This window comes from Echinops telfairi, unplaced genomic scaffold (genome assembly GCF_000313985.2).
Source record: "Echinops telfairi isolate 266 unplaced genomic scaffold, ASM31398v2 ScPeMD7_7458;HRSCAF=8496, whole genome shotgun sequence".
In the NCBI taxonomy this organism is placed as follows: Eukaryota; Metazoa; Chordata; class Mammalia; order Afrosoricida; family Tenrecidae; genus Echinops; species Echinops telfairi.
Window position 1 is genome coordinate 26,862,071 of NW_022111358.1, and position 20,799 is coordinate 26,882,869.

Below are 20,799 nucleotides of genomic sequence, written 5' to 3' on the forward strand. Positions count from 1 at the left end.
CACCCCCGCTCAGGGTGCTCCTCACTGCCTCCAGGAGAGCTCACTTCAAAACAGAGAGAGAGAGGTCTAGTTTTCTCTCTCTCACACACACACCAATAAAAGTGAAAATTCTTTTCAGATTTCTTGTGGTTATCAAAAACATGTACTAAAAGTGAAGTGGGAAAACAAAATGTGAAGTGACATAAAATGTACTTTCAAAAGTGAAGAAGACCTGTATTTAACTGCCTCCCCCTCCCTACACATACACCACAAGGTCCAATGAGCACTTATCATTGTGTGTTGAACTTAATCATGGAGAACGGAGAGACAGAGGTCCAGAGGTCCACGCCTAGTCGGTGAAAGAAAGTCCGGGATGAGATTAGATACAGAACAACAGGTCAGTGTGCTGCCAGGGCAGTAAGGTCAACAATGGTGAAGGTACCTCTTTCATCGGCAGGATGATTTACATCGCTATCAGCCCTGATAGCTGGTGGGGCTGCTAACTAACCTCAAGGTCAGGGTTTAGGCCCCTCAGGCTCTCTGCAGGGGAAAGAGGAAGCTGCCTGCCCCTGTGATGACAGTAGACTGGGAAACCCTATAGAGTCGTTCTGCCCTGTCCTGTAGGGTCACCGAGTTGATGGCAGGAGGTCTTGGGGTATCTGTCAAAAAAAATCCGTGGTGACAAATGGGGTCCCTGGGTCGTACAAATGGTTCGTGTGCTGGGCTCCTAACCAAGAGGTTGGCAGTTCTAGCCTACCCGAGGCACATCGGAATAAAGGCCTGGTGCGCCACATCTGCAAAACCAGGAATTGGAAACCCCTGTGGAGTTCAGTTTTAATTCTGCAGGTTAGAACCTGCCTTCAGATTCTGGGCCTACGGGAGGACATGCTTCAGGCAGTCATTCCCCAGAGTCAGAAGGCCTGTAGGCAAACTTGCTATTGTGGTTCGGTGCCATCGAGTCGGCCCTGACCCGTAGCGACCCCACGCACAATGGAACAAAACACTGCCCGGTCCTGCACCATCCTCACAGTTGCTCCTGTGCTGAGCCATTGACAGCATGGCTGAAACAATAGGCAAACTTGTCTTCTGGTGTGACCCTGACAGCATGTGCTCTATGGTTTTAATACCTAAATATTTATCCGTAAGGAGCCTGGTGTGCTGACCTGGCCCTCCGTGGGAGAAGGACCCGGCTTTCTGCTCCCTTCCAGGTTGACAGCCTTAGGAACCTGGGGTAGGGTCACTGTGAGTTAGAAGCGGACTCGGCTGCAGTAGGGGATGCAGTAAGCATGGCAGTTTTGTTGTCTTGGTTTTTGAACCTGTGATAGGTGTCCTTTTGTGTCGATGTTGGGCTTAATGTTGCGTGTGGCTGTAGCTCACTCTTTTTCCTGGTTCACTAGTTTTCCACGGCAGGATTGTACCGCGAGTTCCGGAGCTTGTGGTAGTAGGTGAACTCCGGGATCTCACAGGTGTTTCTCAGTGCTTATGCGGGAGGATTGCTGGCTGTTAGCCTGGACGTTCCCTAACTTTATTAGATGATGTGGAGTTCATGGTCCCCCGAGAGGCTGGACTGATTTACCCTCCTACCACCACGGCTCCACAGCCTCAGACTTGGTAATTTTAGCCATTTTGATCGCCAGATGGTATCCTGTGATATGTTCGTTTGCATTTCTCTGATTACTAATGAAACGGAGCCCAGATTTACATTTGTTTTAAAAAGAAAAACGTGCGTCTCTAAATGGGGAGCGGTACTGCGTGTAACAACTGGACGCTGACAGAGCTGTCATTTGCTCAATCCTGAGCCGTCTTTCCCACCAGCACAACGGGGATCCTGACCCTCTGTGGCTTCAGTTGCTCCCGGCCTGGCGCAGGCAGGACGCGAGCTCAAGCCCGTGGGGGATAAACTAGGCCCTCGGCAATGGAAGATCCAGACCAAAACCCCCCCTGCCATCTCATGGATTCGGACTTGGAGCAGCCCTATTGGAACTGCCCCTGTGGGTTTCTGAGAATGGAACTGTGTGGCAGTAGGAAACCCTGACTTTCTCCCGTGGAGTTGGTGGTTTTGAACTGCCGACCTTAGTTGGTCAACCCAATGAATGGCCGATTCGCCACCAGGGCACCTTCCAAAGGAAGCTATTGCTCCAGAGAGCAGAGCCTGGCCGGTGAGGGAGGTGATGGTTCCGGGCAGAGCCCGGCCCTGGTTGGCTGTGCTGAGGAATCCCGTGGCAGCCCCGGGTGCAGAGGCTGGGCTCTGCTCTCTGCAGGGCAGAGGGGCAGCGCTGGGCTGGCAGGGAAGGTTCGGTTTCTCTCGCATTGGTAAAGACCCTCACCCAGTTGTCCTGGAGTTACGCCTGGCTGACCTTGGGTTCTTAGGCTCGGACCGCATGGGTGGGTGATGGTGGGATCGTCCTCAGAGACCCGGGACTGTGGCTAAGCGGAGGCTCTCTGGCACTCCGGGGCATGGTGGCCCTCCTGCAGGGCTCAGCCAGGCCCTCTCCTGATGCTCAGGCTCCTGAATGTGCCGACCGAAGGTGGTCCCACATCTGACCACATTTCCTCCTCTGATGGCGAGTGGAAGGCGAGGAGCCGAGAGGCCGAGAGGATTAGCACCACAGCCTGTCACTCCATTGACCCCCGACTTTCTAGGGTCTACATGCTTGGCATCCTCCTCAAATTAGGGTGATCTCTCTCATGAGAAACAAGGGAGCAATTTTTTTTTCAACGTTTCGCTTTATTTTATTTTACTTTTTAAATCATTTTATTGGGGGTTCGTACAACTCATCACAATCCATCCATCCATTGTGTCAAGCACATTTGTACATTTGTTGCCATCATCATTCTCAAAACATTTGCTTTCGGCTTGAGTCCCTGGTATCAGCTCCTCATTTTGTCTCCTTCCTCCCTGCTCCCCCTTCCCTCATGAACCCTTGATAATTTATAAGTTATTATTACTTTGTCATGTCTTATACTGTCTGAGGTCTCCCTTCACCTACTTTTCTGTTGTCCGTCCCCCAGGGAGGGGGTTATATGTAGATCCTTATAATTGAAGCCCCCTTTCCACCTCACTTTCCCTCCACCCTCCCGGTATCACCACGCTCACCACTGGTCTTTAGGATTCATCTGTCCTGGATTCCCAAAAGGGAGCACTTTTAATGTTTATCCCTGAACAAGGAGAACTGGTATGGGGTTGCCCTGCTCCAAGCCCGCTCAGCAGGAGGCCTGTTAGGCTGTGACTTTGTCCCCACGTCCCCTGCCTCCGCTGTTGAGTGAGGAAAGCTCTGCTTGGGAAGCATGTACCTTCTGAACCTCTCTGTCTTCTCTGTCAAGTGGGGGTTAAAGGCTGCCGACTTCCTTTGTGGTGGAGGGGGCGGGGACCGCTATCAGCGTCGGAACCCTGGTGGCACTGCTGGCTACGTGCAGGCCAACTTCGGGGTCCTCGGTTCAAACCCACTGGCTGCTCCTCCGGGGAAAGGTGAGGCTGGCTGCTCCCTCAGAGAAGAACAGCCCCGGAAACCCTGTATGGGGTCGCTGTGAGTGGGGACTGGCGGGGCAGTGAGGGTGGTGGTTAGGGTTTCTCGTGGGCATCCTGGAGGGATCCGTGGTTGTGCCCTGAGTGAAGAACCCTGCTTGGGAAGGGTGGTCCGTGCATGTCGCTTATGTTTAGCCTGATGGGCAACCCCACCCAGCCCCCGCCAGGTCAGCTGGCCCTCCCTCATTTTCTATGTTTTGATTTTTTTATGGTGAGTTGGGTGAGGGTCCCGTCCAGCATGCCCCTGGATTGCTGTTTCCTCAGTGTCAACCCCACACAGCCCACTTCCTCCCAGAGCTTCCGGTTCCTCTCCTCCTCCTCCTCCTCTCCTGACCTTGCTGGCTTTGGGCCTTCGGTAAATGCTGCCCTTTGAGCCCACATGGTTGATTATTCTTGGATGTGTGCACCTCCTGAGCTAACTCCTGAGTTAGCGCTCCCCTCCTAGAGCAATCTTTGTTTGGATGGCAGTTGTGTGTGTGTGTGTGTGTGTGTGTTTCGTGTCCAGACCTGAAGGGACACTTGGGCATCGTTGGGGCCAGAGGGACAGTGGAAGAAGCCCTGGGCTTCCCTGTCCCCACTTGCTGTCAGCAGCAGAGTTTGCTGGGTTCCTCCAGCTGGTCAGGAGCCTCAAGAGCACGTGGCAGCAGGTGGCCCCTCGGCTGGTTTTCACAGATGAGGAAACAGGCCCTGAGCAGAAGGGACTCTCAGCGGGGGGCCTCCTGACCTGTGGGCTGACGCATGAGTTCGGGGCCAGCGAGTGGGGCCCCCTGTGACAGTGGTATCGGTCTGCTGGTGAGGGAGAGAGCAGGGTCTTGGTTCCTAGTGGGCCTGTACCCGAGTCCAGGAGGAAAAGCCGGGACCCTACCTGCCCCCGACCTCGGGGCTCCTGTCACCGCACCACCAACCGTGCAGTCACCCAGAGAGGAGGGGCTGTGACTGGGCAGCGGGGTCCTGCCATCGGAACACCTGCCCTGTAAGGCGCAGGGAACAACTTCCTCCCTGCTCCCATGCCCCAGCGGAAAGCCCACACGGGAAGTTGACCTTTGCCCCCTCTCCCCCAGGACAAAAGTCGGAAGGGCAGATTTGCCTTCTGAGCCTAGGAAGGGACAGGAACTAGGAAGATGGGCCTCGGGAGGGGAGGGGTGCCCCCTTCCTTGCCGCCCCTCCTCCAGTGGGGCTGGACAGTCGTCTTTTACTCTTGTGAGGAGCTGAGAGTAGACCCTGGGGTCCTTCTCAGTGGGTGTGGGTGTTGGGGTATGGCTGGGTCTTTGGTTGGCCAGGAGCGTCTCCCCTCAGGAATAGGCTTTCCGCCAGGTCTTCGACCCTGTGGGGGCAGGGACAGGAGGGACCTGGTCCTGATCCTGCCTCTAGACCAACCCCTTCCCCAGCTCTGTCCTGGGCTGTGCCATTTAGCCAGCAGGTGTGCCCCATCGGCCAGGGCTTGCTCCTGTGGCCCAGCTGTTAGTGTCCAGGCCCTGCCCGCCCAGGCGTTTGCTCTTGCCCTCCTTGACCAGGGAATGCCCAGGAGGGGGGGTAGCCTGCAGTGTGGGGGGGCAGATGGCCAAGGGACCTGCCTGGGCGGGTGGGCGGACAGCACTACTGCGGTCAGGCGGTGGCCAGAGCTTCCGGGGATGCACCCGCTGGTTCCTTCTGCTCCAGGAGAGCCTTGCCCTCCTCCTCTGCCTGCCCCTCCCCACTGCCTTTTCCACTGGTGACAGGAAGTGGAAAGGGAGGTTCCAGTCCAGCAGCCTCTGGCCCTGCCTGGGACAGGACTCCTGTGTGCTGCGCTTCCAGTTTCCCCCTGGGGGCTCTGTGATGTTGGGAGGATGTGGGACTGAGATTAACAGGCAGACTAGCTCCCCTGCCCCTCCTCCCCCTGCCCCACAAGCTTTTTAAAGCCCTTCATAGATATTGTATAAAAATGACACCGTGTGAGATAATGCTCAGAAGGAATCTGCCAATAAGAGGGTGAAGGCCAATGGGTAGACAGGCTTTTTCCGGGAAGAGACAGATACTAAAGGCGTTGGGTTTCAGAAGCCATGTGGTCTCTGTGGCCAGCAGTAGACTGCTGGAAGAGCAGGTGGGTCAAACAGGCACACGAATGGATGTGGCTGTGTTCCCATGAAACTGCCCTTAAACCACGGTCACCCAGCCAGTCACACTCCCGGTGACCCCATTGGGCAGAGCGGGGCTGCTCTGTAGGGTCTCTGTTTCCAACTTTGACATCTTTCCAGGGACAGACAGCCTCGTTTTCCTCCCGCAGCCTGGCTCGTGGGTTTGAACACTCCACCCGACCCTTAACCCACTCTGCCACCAGGGCCCCTTGAGACTCTTTTTATAGACACGGAGGTTTGAGTGTCAGACATTTCACTTGTCACAGAATATGATTCTTTTCATTTTCCTCTAACGCCGAAAAATGTCGACATGGCTGGTATTAGTCTGGGTAGACTAGAGTGTAGTATTAAATTTAAAAAATAATGACGCAGAGGGAGGTGGGGTGCCAGCCCCCACCGCTAATACTACTATTGCTACTACTTCTACCCCAGCTACTACTATTACTACTACTTCTACTCGGATTCAGTAATACTACTTCAGGGTTCAGTAATGCACAATTGTACGGTTGAGATATATAAGCATTATATTAAAGTCATCGAGAGCATGAGAGATAATACAATAATACAGTCAGGCATGATACATAGCAACATTGCTCACCTCAGCCCAGCTTGGTGGTCCACGTGGAGAGAGGGGGAAGGGAAGGAGGGAAAGGGAACAAGGGAGAGGGGGAAGAGTCAGGGAGGTCAGAGCCCGAGAGAGAAGTCCGAGAAGTTTTTGCCTATATTGCTGACCCATGCCTATATACCTTTTGGGGGCAAGCCAGCCCACTAATTACAGGTAGAGACATCCGTCACAGGAAGGGGCTGCACTATAGGCTACACAGCAATGAGAGGGTGGTCTAGGGGGTGGTCTCTGGGTCTCCATAGGAACATTATCAGTAGGGTGCGAACTCCGCCCTCAGGAACCAAACTAATGGTCCCAAGCTTCAGAGAGTAGTCCATTGTCTCCAGCAGCAGGGAGCAGGCCCACCCCCTTGGTGGGATGAGACAGCAGTCTGACAGCAAGTATCTGACTTCCCCCCACACTAGAGAAACAAAATTCATAAACATATTTTGTAAGAGAGAGTTTTATATAAAGGGTCATTGTACATTAAGCATCCCAACCCAGTCCAGTCCAAGCCCATAAGTCCAACATTAGTCCGACACCGATCTACAAAGTCCTCCTGAAACTTACAAAACACACGCAGTGATGCCGACTGCAGGAGGAAAGCCGAATCAGTGAGCGTGTAAGCATCTCAGCGCTGGCAGGGGTCTCCACGTGGCTTCTCCATCACCCAGGGCTGCATCGGGATAGGTCCAAGGCTCACAGGAAGTGGGCCTTGCCAGCTGAGGCAGAGAACTAGCTAAGGCAGCCACACACTGGTCCGACCATCAGAGAACAAGAGACCACCAGAAAGGTGAGGCTCTGCCCTTCAATTAACCCCACATGTGTTCATTGGCCAGGGTGGCACAATAAACCTTCACTGTCTCATGGCTCTTAGCTCATGGGCCTTTTACAAAGAGACCTTGGAACAGATTTGGCCCGGAGAGTAGTTCCAAACCACCAGCCTCTCTGTGGGAGATGGATGAGGCTTTCTACTCCCATAAGGAATTACCATCTTGGAAGCCCACAGGGCCAGTTCCCCCCTGTCCTACAGGGTCGCTGAGTCAGCGTTGATTCGATGCCAGTGAGTTTGGGTTTTGAGCTCTGGTTGTATAGCTTCTGTGAAACCTGTGTCCTGATGGGCAGCCCAGGTGGTTCAGAAGGAATCGGTCTCAAGGTGAGCCTTTGAGGATCCCAGCTCTGGAGGGCCTCCAGGGTGCTGGTCTGTTCAGTTCAGACCACCCCTCAGCACAGTGCCTGGGCACCATGCCCTGGAGTCACAAAGCAAGGGTCCTTCACCACCTTCCAGGACCCACTGCCCAGTGGTGGACACTGGTCACATTCACCGCAGCTGTCTTGCGTGCTCTGGCGATAGATGGGAGGCCCCAAATTCAGTGAGCGCTCCCAGGCCAAACCCCCAACAGAAGGGCCCCGGTGGGTTTGCGCTGGGATCGTTCACCCGGTACCTTCTGCCCTCATAGATCAAGTACCACGAGGAGTTTGAGAAGAGCCGCATGGGCCCCAGTGGGGGTGAGGGCACGGAGCCTGAGCGCAGGGACTCCCATGACGGCGGCAGCTACCGGCGGCCCCAAGAGCAGCAGCCGCCACACCACATCCCGACCAGCGCCCCAGGTGAGGGCCAGAGGGGTGGCTGGAAAGAAGCCCTGTCCACACCACAGACAGATGGAATGGTTGCTCCAGGTCCAGCTGGGGGGGGAGGGGGGCGCCACTGGAGGTCCCTGTGGGATGGATGGGACACTGAGCCTGCTCCATGATCGGTGACCCTCTGCAAATGTGCACACGTAGTTGTAGACAGAAACCTCTGGGCAAGGGGTGGTAGGTCACAGGGTGAGGGGTGTGGGATGCGAGCTGGGCTTCGGCAAGGGAGGGGTGGGCAGGGCCGTCTCTGGAAGTCTGTCTGCTTGCCCTGCAGTGTACCAGCAGCCGCAGCAGCCGCCCCTGGCCCAGTCCTACGGTGGTTACAAGGAGCACGCAGCCCCGGGCTCTGTACAGCGCAGCGCCCCAGGCGGGGGCGGGGTGAGTGCCAGCCTGGAGGGGGAGGGATCCTGGAGCCCCAGGTGGGTGGGCCTGAGCGAAGACCCCATGGATACAGCTCATGGGACCCCACCCAGGAGGCCTGGCTTCACCTGACTTTGAACCCTGGCCCGATTGCCGATCTCCTGGTGACAGGGGTCTCCCCATTCTGGCTGAGACAAAGGTGGCGTCATGGGCAGGGAGATTGGGGTTCTGAGTTCCAACCTGGGTTATGTGTGCCTTAGCTAAGGGTCGGTGTCTCATCTATAAGGAGAGCCCTGTGGGCTCCAAGACCCTCCCTCCCCCAGTCCCAACAATGGAGGAGGACTTAGCCTGCTGCTACCCCAGCCCACACAGAGACCCCAGGGCCTATGCGGGGACAACAAAGGTGGGGGGACATCCGGTTGATGTCCGCCTCCAGGACCGCTGATGTAGTCCAGGTGCGCTCCCTAGCGTCGTGCATAGGTTTTGTTTTTTTAGGGTTGGGCTTTGGCGGGTAGGGTCTATTAGTGAACGCCTGTTGTGTCACCTGGAGATGTCTCTCCCGAGAAAAGAGAAAAGGGCTTTGCCTGGAACTGGGTAGAGAAGCCCCCCGACTCACCGCAGCTTCGAGAGGAACATGCTGGTGCTTACCTTAATACAGACAGCAACTGAGAGGGCATGTAAAGATTCACGCAGTGCCCGGCATCGTGCCCCCGAACCTGACTGCCCTGGTGTTGAGCAGCACCTATCGTGGTCTCGGTGCCCAGCCCTTGGCTTTCTTGTTGGGTGCCATCCAGTCAATTCCAACAACGCTTAGCGACACCTTATAGGACAGGGTGCAAGGGCCCCAGCCTTACTGGAGCAGGTCTTTATTCTCCCGAAGCTGCTGCTGGGGTCCAAGGTTCTTCAACCGTGAACTTAACCACAACACCAGTGGGGCGCTTCTTGGCTCCTTCAGAGGAGGTGCAGGTGCAGATTGTTCCCAGAACGCAAGATAGAGGCGTTAGGTCCTAAGAAATGGTTCTGTGACAGCCCCTCCCCCAGAAAAGAAAAGAAAAGAAAATAAATGAGTCCCTTGCCCCCCGGCTGACTGCGCTCCGATCCCCTCCCCTGCCCTGCCCTCAGAAGCGGTACCGCGCCGTGTACGACTACAGCGCGGCCGACGAAGACGAGGTCTCCTTCCAAGACGGAGACACCATCGTCAACGTGCAGCAGATCGACGACGGCTGGATGTATGGGACCGTGGAGCGCACCGGCGACACAGGCATGCTGCCTGCCAACTACGTGGAGGCCATCTGAGCCCGGCCGGCTGGTGGCACCCCTGCCCCACCCTCCCATCTTCAGCGCATTCCACAGCATCGCATCTGTCCTGAGGCCGGCTCCGTCCCATCTGTCCGTCCCTTGGGAGTCTCAGTTTTGTTTTGTTGTTTTCAGTCTGTGACAGCTTGTTTCTTCCACCTCCTTCCCAGCTTCTTTCGCCAACTGCAGCCTCGCTCTGCCTCCCTCTGGGGCTCCATCCTCTGGCTGGGGTCCCCCTTGACCATCCTCTGGGCTTTCTCTCTGCGGAGGGCGGGCGTTGCCTGTAGGGCTGGGCTGCGATGGGTGGCAAGCCTCCGCCCCTGCCCCCAGCCTCTGCTGTCCACCCCCTGACGCACCCAAACATTCTGGGACCAAGTTGAGCACCCGGATCCCCATGGTGGGGAGTGGGGTCCAGCCCTGGGGGCGGGGACAGGGCTGCTGTTGTGTAGTGACCTGCGTGATGGGCTTTTCCTCTGCCTCTCAAAGATAGGGCTGCCAGGGACACCCCAGGGCTTCCTCCTGGCCCTCTCCCCCTCCCTCTCTCAAGGACAATAAAAGGGGGGAGTAAAGCTCCTGAGTTGAGGTTCATCAACACTCCCCCTCACACACACACATGTGGTCTTCTCACTGTGAATTCTGCCCTCCTGCCCATGCAGACCTGGCAGAGGCCAAGAGCAGGCACGGCTCCTGTTCTTGCCTTTCGTGATGCTGGGAGAGCTGTGAGGGAGGAGGGGCATAGGGGGTTCCCTCCCACAGCGCTTTTCCCTCCTCACCCCCCAGGCTTCGGGGTCCCCTGGTTCTTTGGAGGAAACCCAGAGTCTTAACAGGTGGGCAAGGAAGCCTTGGGGTCCCTCTGCTCCTGCATTTCCCCCTGTGATCTGGCTCAGCTGGGCTGCTCCTCCGGACCCCCATGGGAAGATGCCTTCCATAACCTTCCCTCCCGGCCCAAAGCCAAATGGGCAAAGCCAGCAGGAACCTGTGTGTCTCCTGGGCACGGCCTGCGTGGAAGAGGGAGCGTGCGTGTCTCTTAAGTGTGTGTGTGTGTGTGTGTGTGTATCCCTGGAACCATCTTCCACTGATGCTTTCTTCCAAACCCTCAGTGGGAGCAGAGGACCCTGGGAGAGCCTGGTTCCTTCTGTGTTGAGTTGAAATCCTTCCCTTTCCTCTTGGGCATCTCCCTCTGGGGGTCTCTCCCCTCAGGCCCCCTCCCCTTGGAACAGAGGGGGGTCCCAGGGCTACATAACTGGAAGCCCGGGCTCCAGGAGGGGAAGGAAGTGGCGGTGCTATTTCCAGGTTCCTTCCCTCGCTCATCGGCAGCTGTGTCAGCCCTTGCCTGGCTGTATTCATCTCTGGTCCTTCCCGCCACCCTTCTGCGCCCTCCCCCCCACACTGTCATCTCCCTGTGATAGCCCAGCCGCGTCCCACAGTGGGCAGTTTGCCCCTTTGTGTACTTGTTCCCTGCAGGCCTTTGGGGAGGTGGGGGACCTGAACGTGTGGCGGGGCATGTTCAACCAAGCTGTCACGGGTGGTTTTATCAACTGCTTGTTCGCTGATTCGGGGGATATTTTCCTCAAATCTGCGGGGTGAGAAAGGGACTGCCTGGGGGAGCAGCTGCTGCCTGACCACCCTCCTTTTCCTTTTGAGGTGGGAGGTAGAAGCAGGAGGGGTGCCTGGTATTTGGGGCAGCTTGGGAGCGAGGGACGCAGAGAGGCTCTGATCTGTGGTCGCGGGAGCCTTGGGGAAGGCAGATCCAGTCCGTTGCTTCTTAATCTTAAAGCACAATGTAGGTTCTGGGACCAAAGGTCAGGGACACATTTGTCAGGAGAATCTGAGGTTGGAAGGGTAGTGATTCGGGGAGAGGCTCTACCTCCCCTCACGAGGGAGGACTTGGAGGACAGGAAGCACCCCATTTTCGTTACGCCAAATTTACCTTCCGAAACAGGTCAAGGCCTCTGGAATCTTGCTGCCTGCCCTTGTACTCCCCCTACCCTAAAAACAGAGGGGACGTTTTCTTACGCACCCCCCAGAGAGAGGAGGGGCCATCCCACTGGTGCTGAGGGACCCAGGGGCTGCTGGGAGCCCTTGCTCCTTTCCAGAACGTTCCACCCCTAAAAGCACAGAAGCCTGAGGCCTGGGCTGAGTCCCTGCTGTTCTGACAGCACAGAGGTCTTTTGGTCAGTGTAATCCCAGGAGGGAAGGTGCGTCAAAGCTAGGAGTGACTGTCAGGTCAGTGGACCAATAAGAAAATCCAAGAAAGCCAGTGGGAGCCATGGGGGTTCTCCCAGCAGGACTCCCGGTTCTCTCCCTCACGTCCTCCAGGGAAAACGACTTTATGGCTTAATTTCTGCCTTTTCCCTTCACGTGCACTTTTGGGCCCCTCCCCCCTTTTTATTTTCAATCGCTGGAAGAGAAAACACACAACTACCACCCCACAAACCTGTATTTAAAACAGAAATGATCATATGAAATTTGCCTCTGTCCGAACATTTCACTGTGTGTGTGTGTATGTGTGTGCGTGCTCTCCCGTGACGCCACCGTCCATTCATCTTTTTATAAGGGATTGTTGTCTTCTTTGGTCTGTTTTGGTCCCCACCCCCACCCCCACCCTCCCTATGGGCTTGTCTTCGGGATCACATCTCTCTGGCCTGTTTATTCTGAACACTTGACTTGAACCACAAGTGAATCTTTCTCCTGGTGACTCAAATAAAAATATAATTTTTACCTGCTGACTTGGCTTCCTCTCTGGCTCTTGAATTGCTGGTGGTGCGGGGAGAGGTACTGGAGTCTCACCGGCTTGGGGGCGTTGACCAGTTCCCCCCCAGGGTGCCCTGCTGCCCCTCAGAAGGAAGGATGACTGCTGAGGCTGGGTCCTGAGAGGGAGGAACAGCTTGCCTTGTTTCCAGCTGAGCCTGTGGTCCCTAATTTTGTCTTTGGGAACTCTGGGCCCAGCAGCCTGCTCCTGGCACTGCCTGTTCATCTTGCATCTCCCCTGGGCTCAGTTGGGGAATACCCCCACTGCCTGGACCAATTAACTTATGCTGCTGCTGCTGCCCCAAATACTCCTGAGGACCTGGTAGTTGGTGGCCACTGTGTTAGTTAGGGTTGACTAAACAAATCCAGAGATACTTGTGTGGGTGAGAGAACTTTACATTAAGAAAACACCCCAGCCCAGTCCAGGCCAAGTTCATATAGCTGATATTAACTCAATGTCCGTCACCAGCCTATACATTCTTCTTCAGACTCACGCAGCACATGCAATGGCACCGAATGCAGGAAGAAAGATCACAGCCAGTGGGTGGGAAGTCTTGTGGATCCAGTGGCGGTGGAAGCATCTCAGTGCTAGCAGGCTCCTTCAGCTCCAGGGCTGTAGCATAGCTCCATGTGTCTTGTCAACAGGAATGTCTTGCAGGGAGTGAGCGAGTGTCCCCCCACCAGCCAGTTATTTATCTCCTTAGTGCCTCCAATCGAGATTATCAAGCTGCTACCTGATTGATAGGCTAAACTCCATCCCTTCACTCTTAAGTCTCAAATTGACAATAGATGATATAACTACCACACTCACTAATTCAGACTCATGGTGATCCCATGGGGACAGAGCATGGCTGCACCATGGGGGCTTCAACACTGGGACCTTTGGGCCGCTGATCTACAAGCTTGCCTTCTAAGGTGACTGGGTGGGGTCAAAGCTGGCCATCTAGTTGTTGAGTGCTTAACCTTTGTGCCACCTGGGGACCCTGAGGGCTAACAATGGGACTAATTCAGTTTTATATTCCCAGTACCTGCCCAGGGACCAGCATGTATCCCTGTTCAATAAGGATTGGTTGAATGAATGCTTGGGAATGGAGTGATCATGGCACTCTGCCACTGCCCGGCCTATAAGCCCTTGACACATGTTTGGTGCACAAAATGACAGAGGGACAGGCGGGAAGGTGAGGGGGATTCTCCAGGGTGAGCCCTGTCTTATCAGGTGGTCTGGCAACCCAAACCAGTGCTCACAAGGCCATGCACATGTAATCTTTCACAACACATTCTGTCTCCGCTCTTCAGGGGAGGCCTGCCTTACAGTCTCGGCATTGAAACCAGAAAAGCGGAGTAGTTTGGTGCAAGGCACAGAGATAGGAGCAAAGCTGTGGGTCTTGGGCTGCCCAGGGCTGTGCCTGCTGCCTTTAGCCGCACTGGGCCACCACCGTGCCCATGCCTCTGGCAGCTGATATCAGCTCCCCTCCCCCACCTCATTGCTCCAGGTGCCCAGAGTCTGAGATCTCTGATGGGAAGGCCAGATGCCTCCCTTCTTGCTGTGGGGGTGGGGAAGGGGCAGTGGTCAAGGAGGGCGCCCAGTCAGTCGGTCTCACCTCCAGCCATTGGGGAGAGAGGCGTTTCCCCTGTGGGCCAGCAGCAGGGTGGAAAGGGGTTTTCCCTGAAGGGAACATTGATCATCGGGAGACTAATCCGTAACTAAAGTCAGCCGAGCTAAAGATGCGGGGGCAGTGGTCCTGGCATCATTGCACAGTGTAATTAGAGCCACTGCAGACCCCTGCACCCCTCCAAAGGTGCTGGCTGCGGAATACTTTCCCAGCAGAAGGGGATTCTTACAAAGGGTGCCTCTTGTCACCTACCCACTTATGTCTACAAAACTGTCGTCCCCTCTCCATAGGACCTCCTTCGCCATCAGAGGGTTGGAGGCTCTGAGGACCTAGGCATGCGTCTCCGCTCCCAGGAAGCTGAGTGTAGGCCCTGCCTTCTGGAGGTGAGCCCATGGGAGGACTCCCAGAAGTGGCCTAAGTTCCTGGTCCTTCAAGAAAAGAAAGAAAGAAAGAAAGAAAGAAAGCGATTCAGTTTGGCACCAAAGAGAAAGCCTCTGAGATGTCACTGCCCCCCCCCCCCCAATTAAGAAGGCAACGAGAACAGGAAACTGAACAACACAAGAGCTAACGGAGCACTCGCCATCCAGCGTAAGAAATACAGCACCAATCCTCCGTCCTTCCTAGAGGGAACCACTCTTCCGTTTTCGCTTCTATACGCTCTCCCTTGCACAGGGCTGGGTCTAATGGCATTCCTTAGTGTCCTCTCTCTGTACATCCTGAGCTGAGATCTCCAGAGAGGATGCAAGAGGAGACGAGCCTGTGTGTGACGACTGTGGAGAGACGGATGGGATGGAGAGGCTGCAGGGACTGGATGTGGCTGCGAGCAGAGCAAAGCAGCGCAGCTAACAGCACTAGCCTTTCAGACAGGTGTGCTTGTAGAAACAGGATGGACTGTCGGGTCAGCCAAGCCCACGTTTGAATCTTGCTCGCAGCCATGTCCAAGCTAAAGAACAGCAGGCAATCCCAGAGCCTCCCAATAAGTGGTTAAAACCAAAACACTGACTGCCATTGAGTCAATATTGACTCACAGTGAGTGACTCCCTATGGGTGTCCTAGACTGTAACTGTTCACAGGAGTAGCAAGCCCAGTCTTCCTCCCAGGCAGCTGCTGGTGGTTTCAAACTGCCAACTGTACGGGTAGAAGCCCAACTCGTAACCACTACACTGCCAGGACTCACAAGAGTGGTGGGAGGTGGACATTATATCCTGTGTACGATATCTAGCGCAGTGCAGTGTGGGGATCCCGTAGATGCGAGTGTCATCCCCAGGGTTGCCAGCTGAGATTCAGGTGAGATCGTTGTCCATTCTCACTCTGTAAAGTGACCGTTGTGAGTTGCCGCCATTGGTCTGCTTCATTTCATGACAATCCCAGGTACAACGGCCTGTGCCATCTTGGCAGCCCTTGGTAGACTTGCCTCTGTCCTGACGGCCATTGTGCATTTTGAGGCATTCCAACAGGTTCTCGAGACAGCTGCAGGACACTGCTTCCAGGCTCCAGGCCTTGCCTTCCAGGCGGCCTCCGTTCGGAAGCTCTCCATCACCAGCTGGAACCTGACCACCACGAGTGACATAGGGGTGGCAGTTTCCAGCAGGCAGCACACAAATTGTCACGCTACAGCAAACTCGCCGACAGACAGGTGGTGGAAAGGGCCCGGTGGAACGTGCGGATGACCCAGCAGCCAACTCCCTGCTATTCTTATTCTGTGGCCGCAATTTTCCAGAAAGGAAAGAGGAAGCAGAGGAGCAGTTAATTCATTCCAGGATCCGGATAGGGAGCAGCTCCCCTCCTACACCGACATCACGCCGACTGCGTTTAGATTCTGAGCATAAGGTTCTTGGGAAGAAATGGAATCTCTTTGATTTTGCCTGGTCTAAATCTAGCAGTTCCCTGGTTCCCCACCCCGGGGTTTTGATTGGTTGACAGAGATGGAGGGGGGTGGAGAAGCAGGGAGAGGGGCCGAGGCTGCTGATGGAGCTGCGGCATCCCTTAGGCCCAGGACTCCAGGGGGAGGGGAAGGCGAAGGGCGAGCCTCGGTGAAGGTAGGAGGGAGCCATTTCTCCACGCCAACGGCGACCTCCAGGCCCACAGCCGACGTTTCCCGGGCTCCATCATGCTGGATATTTTCATCCTGATGTTTTTCGCCATCATAGGCCTGGTCATCCTGTCCTACATTATCTATCTGCTTTAGTTGCCTGGGAGGCTCGGAGGAGAACGATGAGGCAGAACGGCGGCCGAGCACCCCGCCCGCGGACGCACCGGTGGATTTGTGCTTCTGCTCATTATTCCGGGTATTGACTCAAAACACCAAAGAGAGAGAGCTTGTTTTTTCATTTCTCCCTGCCCCGACTTCCTCAGATGCATTGATGTGGTATTTCTCAGACCACTTTGAAAATAATTGTTATGGCAACTTTCTTTAATGGGACTTAATTTAAAATGTGATTTTTAGATAAAACCCACAATGCCAAGGGTTTAGAGTCGGGTGAGTTGGTGTGCATGGATCAGTTCCCTGGTTTTGTTCAAACGGGCGGCCCTTTCAAGCACATCTGTGCATGTCAGCACAGTGGCTTACAGGGTGCTTTGCATCGTTGGGGACTCATTCGCACTTGAGGGTGTGAGTAAATGACATGCACTTGAGGGAGGGGCAGGGAGGGTGGAAATATGTATTTTCTTTTGCGGGATTTGACCGGGGTCCAGGGAGGAATTTCGAGTTCTTTTCTTGGGAGCACCTGCTTGACTCTGAGCCTTGTTTCTGGGTTTCCCCAGCTCCTGGCCTGCAGTTCATCAAGAGGCCGACCTCTTCCAGAGCCTTCCGGATATGATTAACCGCTGGCAAGCAAGGGGCCTTTTGAGCTTAGAGACAGAGGTTGTCGACTTGGACGTCAGGAATCTATGAACAAGGCTGGCGATGCTGTGTGCTTTGAACTGGAAAGAGCAGAGACTAAAATGTACTCCTTAAAGTTACCACGGATAACTGCTCACAGATTCTTTTTGATACAGCCTTTCCTTAGGTCTACCTGCCAGTAATGTGCATTATGCTAAACTGTTCTTTCTCACATACAGAGGAGCTTCCTGGGAAACTTAGGAGCAGTTGTGTATCCAAAGCAGTAATTTTATCACGGTCTGCAGAGTGTGCAAACTGGGGTTGTGTGGTTTCCTTTGTCTCACCGTCTAGCCAGAAATAACGCGTCATCTGCGTTTTTAAGATTGATCACTTCTTCCCCCACCTCTTACCACATGTATACCAGCTTTTTGCTTTGAGACATTTTTAAGTGCCTGGCTGAATTAGAAATCACTGAAGTAAAATCGCTATGCTTATTATTAGAGAAAAAAATCTCTCTCTTATCCCCATTTATATTGTCAAATGTTCCTTCTCTGGGGAAAAAAAAAATCAACGTGTTTCTCTGTCCAAGTAGAATTGAAGAAATCATAAATATAATCTGGGGTCCAGGGTAGAATTGGTTCCTTTTCATTTGAAAAGTTCATAATTATTCAACATATACTTCTCCTTTCTAGCTTAACAATAAACAAAGAGGTGAGATTAATAGTTTTTATTGTCAGTAGTGTTGTGTTCAACTTCTATGTTTTAAATAGAAAAACAAGGCAATTTGACATGTTACAATTAAAAGAGGATTTTTCAGTTCTGACCAAGAAAACAGTTCTGGAAGCTTTGTCTCTGCAAATAATTGTGTAACTGCCAATATGTCACTTAACCTTTAGGACTGCTTGGTTGTCAAATGAAAGGGATTAGAAGATTGTTAATACCCCTTTCCATTTTGAAATTCTAGAATTTTTAAATGCATTGTTGGAAACTACTTTTTTTTTTTTTTGGTAGCACACTGCTCATGGAAGAAACTCTTCATGGTTCACCAGTTGTAGTTCCTTTTCCTACTTGCGCTCTGCAGCATGACACTTAATAATGAACATTGAACATCTTCTCTAGTACCAACAGCCACATTTTGAAGAGAAAATGACAACGTAGATATCTGTGTAAGCTGTTCAGGAAATACTGAGAAGCATAATACTGTATGGTGGCAGGTGGCAAAGATAAGGTATCTGGCATACTTTCATGTAAGAAGCATGGCTCTGAAAAGTAATATATTTAGTAATGATCTTCGGTTATCTGTGGAATCCTTGAAGTAACATTTCCCAAAATAATATTTACCTGATCCTTGTGTCTCAAACTTAAAATTTCCAGTTAAAGCCAAGACAGCAGCCCTGTGCCCTTATCCACGTGACTCAGGTGGTGGCAGTATTTTGGGGAGGTCCAGCTAGCACAGTTCATTGTGGTGGTGCAGAGCTTCATGGTAGAGTCTCTAAGTAAACAAGCTCAATTGAAGCCTTACATGAGGACATGGCTCTTCAGACGATAGCCATATGAAGTTGAAATAACACCACGTTAATTCCATGAAAAACAGCCAATTTTTGTTAGACACCAGTTATATCTACCGCCAGTATTGGGGACAATATAAGGAGAGAGATTTCAGTAACCTGTCATAAATCATGGTTTTAAAAAAACATTTTGAAATAATTCTTATGACTGTGTTTATATTTACAGCTTCATAACTCATAAGAGTTTTAACTACTTTCATCATTTGTTTTTAGCTTCATATTAAAGCTATGTATATTAGCACCCTAAAACAATTTATAAGTTACTTCCATAGGGGGGAGTGGGGAGAGAGGGGGAAAAATGAGGAGCTGATATCAAGGGCTCAAGTAGAAAGCAAATGTTTTGAGAATGATGATGGCAACAAATGTACAAATGTGCTTGACACAATGTATGTATGTATGTATTGTGATAAGAACTGTATGAGCCCCCAATAAAATGATTATAAAAAACTTACAAAAAACATACTTCCATAATATACAATTTATATGCATTTTATAAGTCTATATCTTAGGGCAATCATATCTTATATCATTGTACCAAGAACATTTCTGAGTGATTATAAATGGCTTTAAAAAATTAGTATGATAGAATTCTAAGAATTGTTATAAGAATACTTGCTTTCTTGATTAAATAAATGTGGGAAAATGATATATTTTATTTCAGAAGAAAAGATCACTAAAAGAATCTATTTTGGAAATTTTAACAGTTAAAAAATGGAAAGATCAATGTTACTAAGTTAGAAAGATCTAAGACTCATTGTTCTGGGTAGATGGAATGAAGACCAAACTGTGAGTTTGAAACATGACTTGATATGACATTAAATTTCAAAAATGTGCTTACTTTCAAAGGGCTTACTTTAGTGTCCTAATTAGATTTCCAAAACTCTTAAAATATTATATGGATTTTACATTATTCAAAGATAATGGTATTACATTTCCCTACTAAGAGATGAAAGCATAGTTGATACGGAAAATTGTCTATGTAAGCGATATGCTTTGGCTTTATAAAATTCCAGATATTTGCTAAGTCTAGAACAGCCTTTTTAAAGTAAGTTTTTCTCTTTCTCCTTTAAACAAATGATAACATTTAAGTTATATATAAAGCGGGACACACAAGAAGTCATTGGCACAACTTCCATTACAAGATCAAACATGATAAGGAAAATAAATTTAGAAATATCTAATAATTGTTTCTTAGAAAAATACTGCAAAATCTTTTCATTACGGGAAATTTCAGGTAATCTACAATACTTAATTATATATTTTGATTTTTTTAACTGGTGTTAAACTGAAATAATTGTAGCATTTATAATGTAGCAAGTATTAATTGAAGATTTTGTGTCTGAGTAAAATAGCAGACTATAGATTAGTGTTCTATTTATAGATTACTGTTCTGTTTACTAGGTATTGCTGTTAGGTCAAATTATTTAATTTTGACACATTATAATATTAAGCATATGCTTTAATATATGGGTAACTGCAACATTATTCTACATTAAAACATTTCATTTTGTTACTATGGCATAGCTATTATAGCATATATAAAATAAGTTTTCTTATAAATATGTAGAGGAATTATACACTCAATGATTTTCATGGCAAACTCTGGACACGCTGGAAATATGTCTCCTTTTAATTTTATTAATACAAGTAAATGTAAATAGCAAGTAGCAAATATTTAGGCATCAAAAACATCAACTTATGTATTTTTCCACAAATATAAAACTTTATAAATAACAATGCACATTTTCCAGTTTTATGAACTTTTAAGAAAGTAGTGATCTCAGAATGTCTACAAGTATTAACTTTTTTTTTTTGTAAAGAGCCCTTTAAGGGCTAAACAATTTGCTTATAAAGACTCCTGTTACTTGATGCATTTTTGTAGTTATATTTGCTTTCTTGATGGAAAAGCAGATCTGTGTTTATTCAGGTCATCTTTCCAATCTTAGTGAAGTCCCAATAAAGCAAGGAGCAATGTAAAAAATATCTTCAATCTTTACAGGTTTCATAACTATTTGCCAGTGAAATTGCTAAAGAAGTCACTTTGTTAGTAAGGTGTCCAATAACCAAAGAGGTTTTGATAGCAGCTTTGTCTTTCACACTTTTCAGTATTCATCGGCACAAAACCCCATGCAACTGCAATGAGTGCTCTTCACAGAAAGAGGCTAGCTCTTCAATCCCACCAGATGAAGAGAGTAACCGCCGTTGTTTTCATCTTCCCATTCCACTGTTTGTCAGGCACCCACACTTGCTCTAGGCTCCAAAGGTGAGCAATTAACCTGGCAATACAATGGCTGTTATTACAGAGAACTGGAAGCATGAACTAAGTCTCCATAAGACATGAAAGGGAGGCAGCTGCCTACTGTTCATGCTGCTGAGAGTGTCTGGGTAAATCATAGCATGAGCGAATTCCGAACCACAATAATGTACTGCCTGCATTATGAATATGATACAGTTGAGGCAGGGGCACAGGAGGGCAGAAGAAATCATTCAAAATGTTAAGTAATAGTAGAGGTTCCTATGGCTTCATAA

The 20,799-nt window shown here is 51.1% G+C and overlaps 2 protein-coding genes across 2 annotated transcripts in view; one reads left to right on the forward strand and one right to left on the reverse strand.

Moving 5' to 3' along the window:
- The window catches only part of LASP1 (LIM and SH3 protein 1), a 30,918-nt gene extending 18,672 nt beyond the window's left edge, over positions 1–12,246 (forward strand). The window contains exons 4-6 of the mRNA XM_004707106.2: positions 7,684–7,834; positions 8,136–8,239; positions 9,344–12,246. Coding sequence (XP_004707163.1) covers positions 7,684–7,834; positions 8,136–8,239; positions 9,344–9,517 — 429 coding nt within the window. The 3' untranslated portion in view covers positions 9,518–12,246. The remainder of the gene's footprint in view (positions 1–7,683; positions 7,835–8,135; positions 8,240–9,343) is intronic.
- Positions 12,247–19,850: 7,604 nt separating this feature from the next.
- The window catches only part of FBXO47 (F-box protein 47), a 32,092-nt gene continuing 31,143 nt past the window's right edge, over positions 19,851–20,799 (reverse strand). Inside the window, exon 11 of the mRNA XM_045299958.1 lies at positions 19,851–20,546. Coding sequence (XP_045155893.1) covers positions 20,542–20,546 — 5 coding nt within the window. The 3' untranslated portion in view covers positions 19,851–20,541. The remainder of the gene's footprint in view (positions 20,547–20,799) is intronic.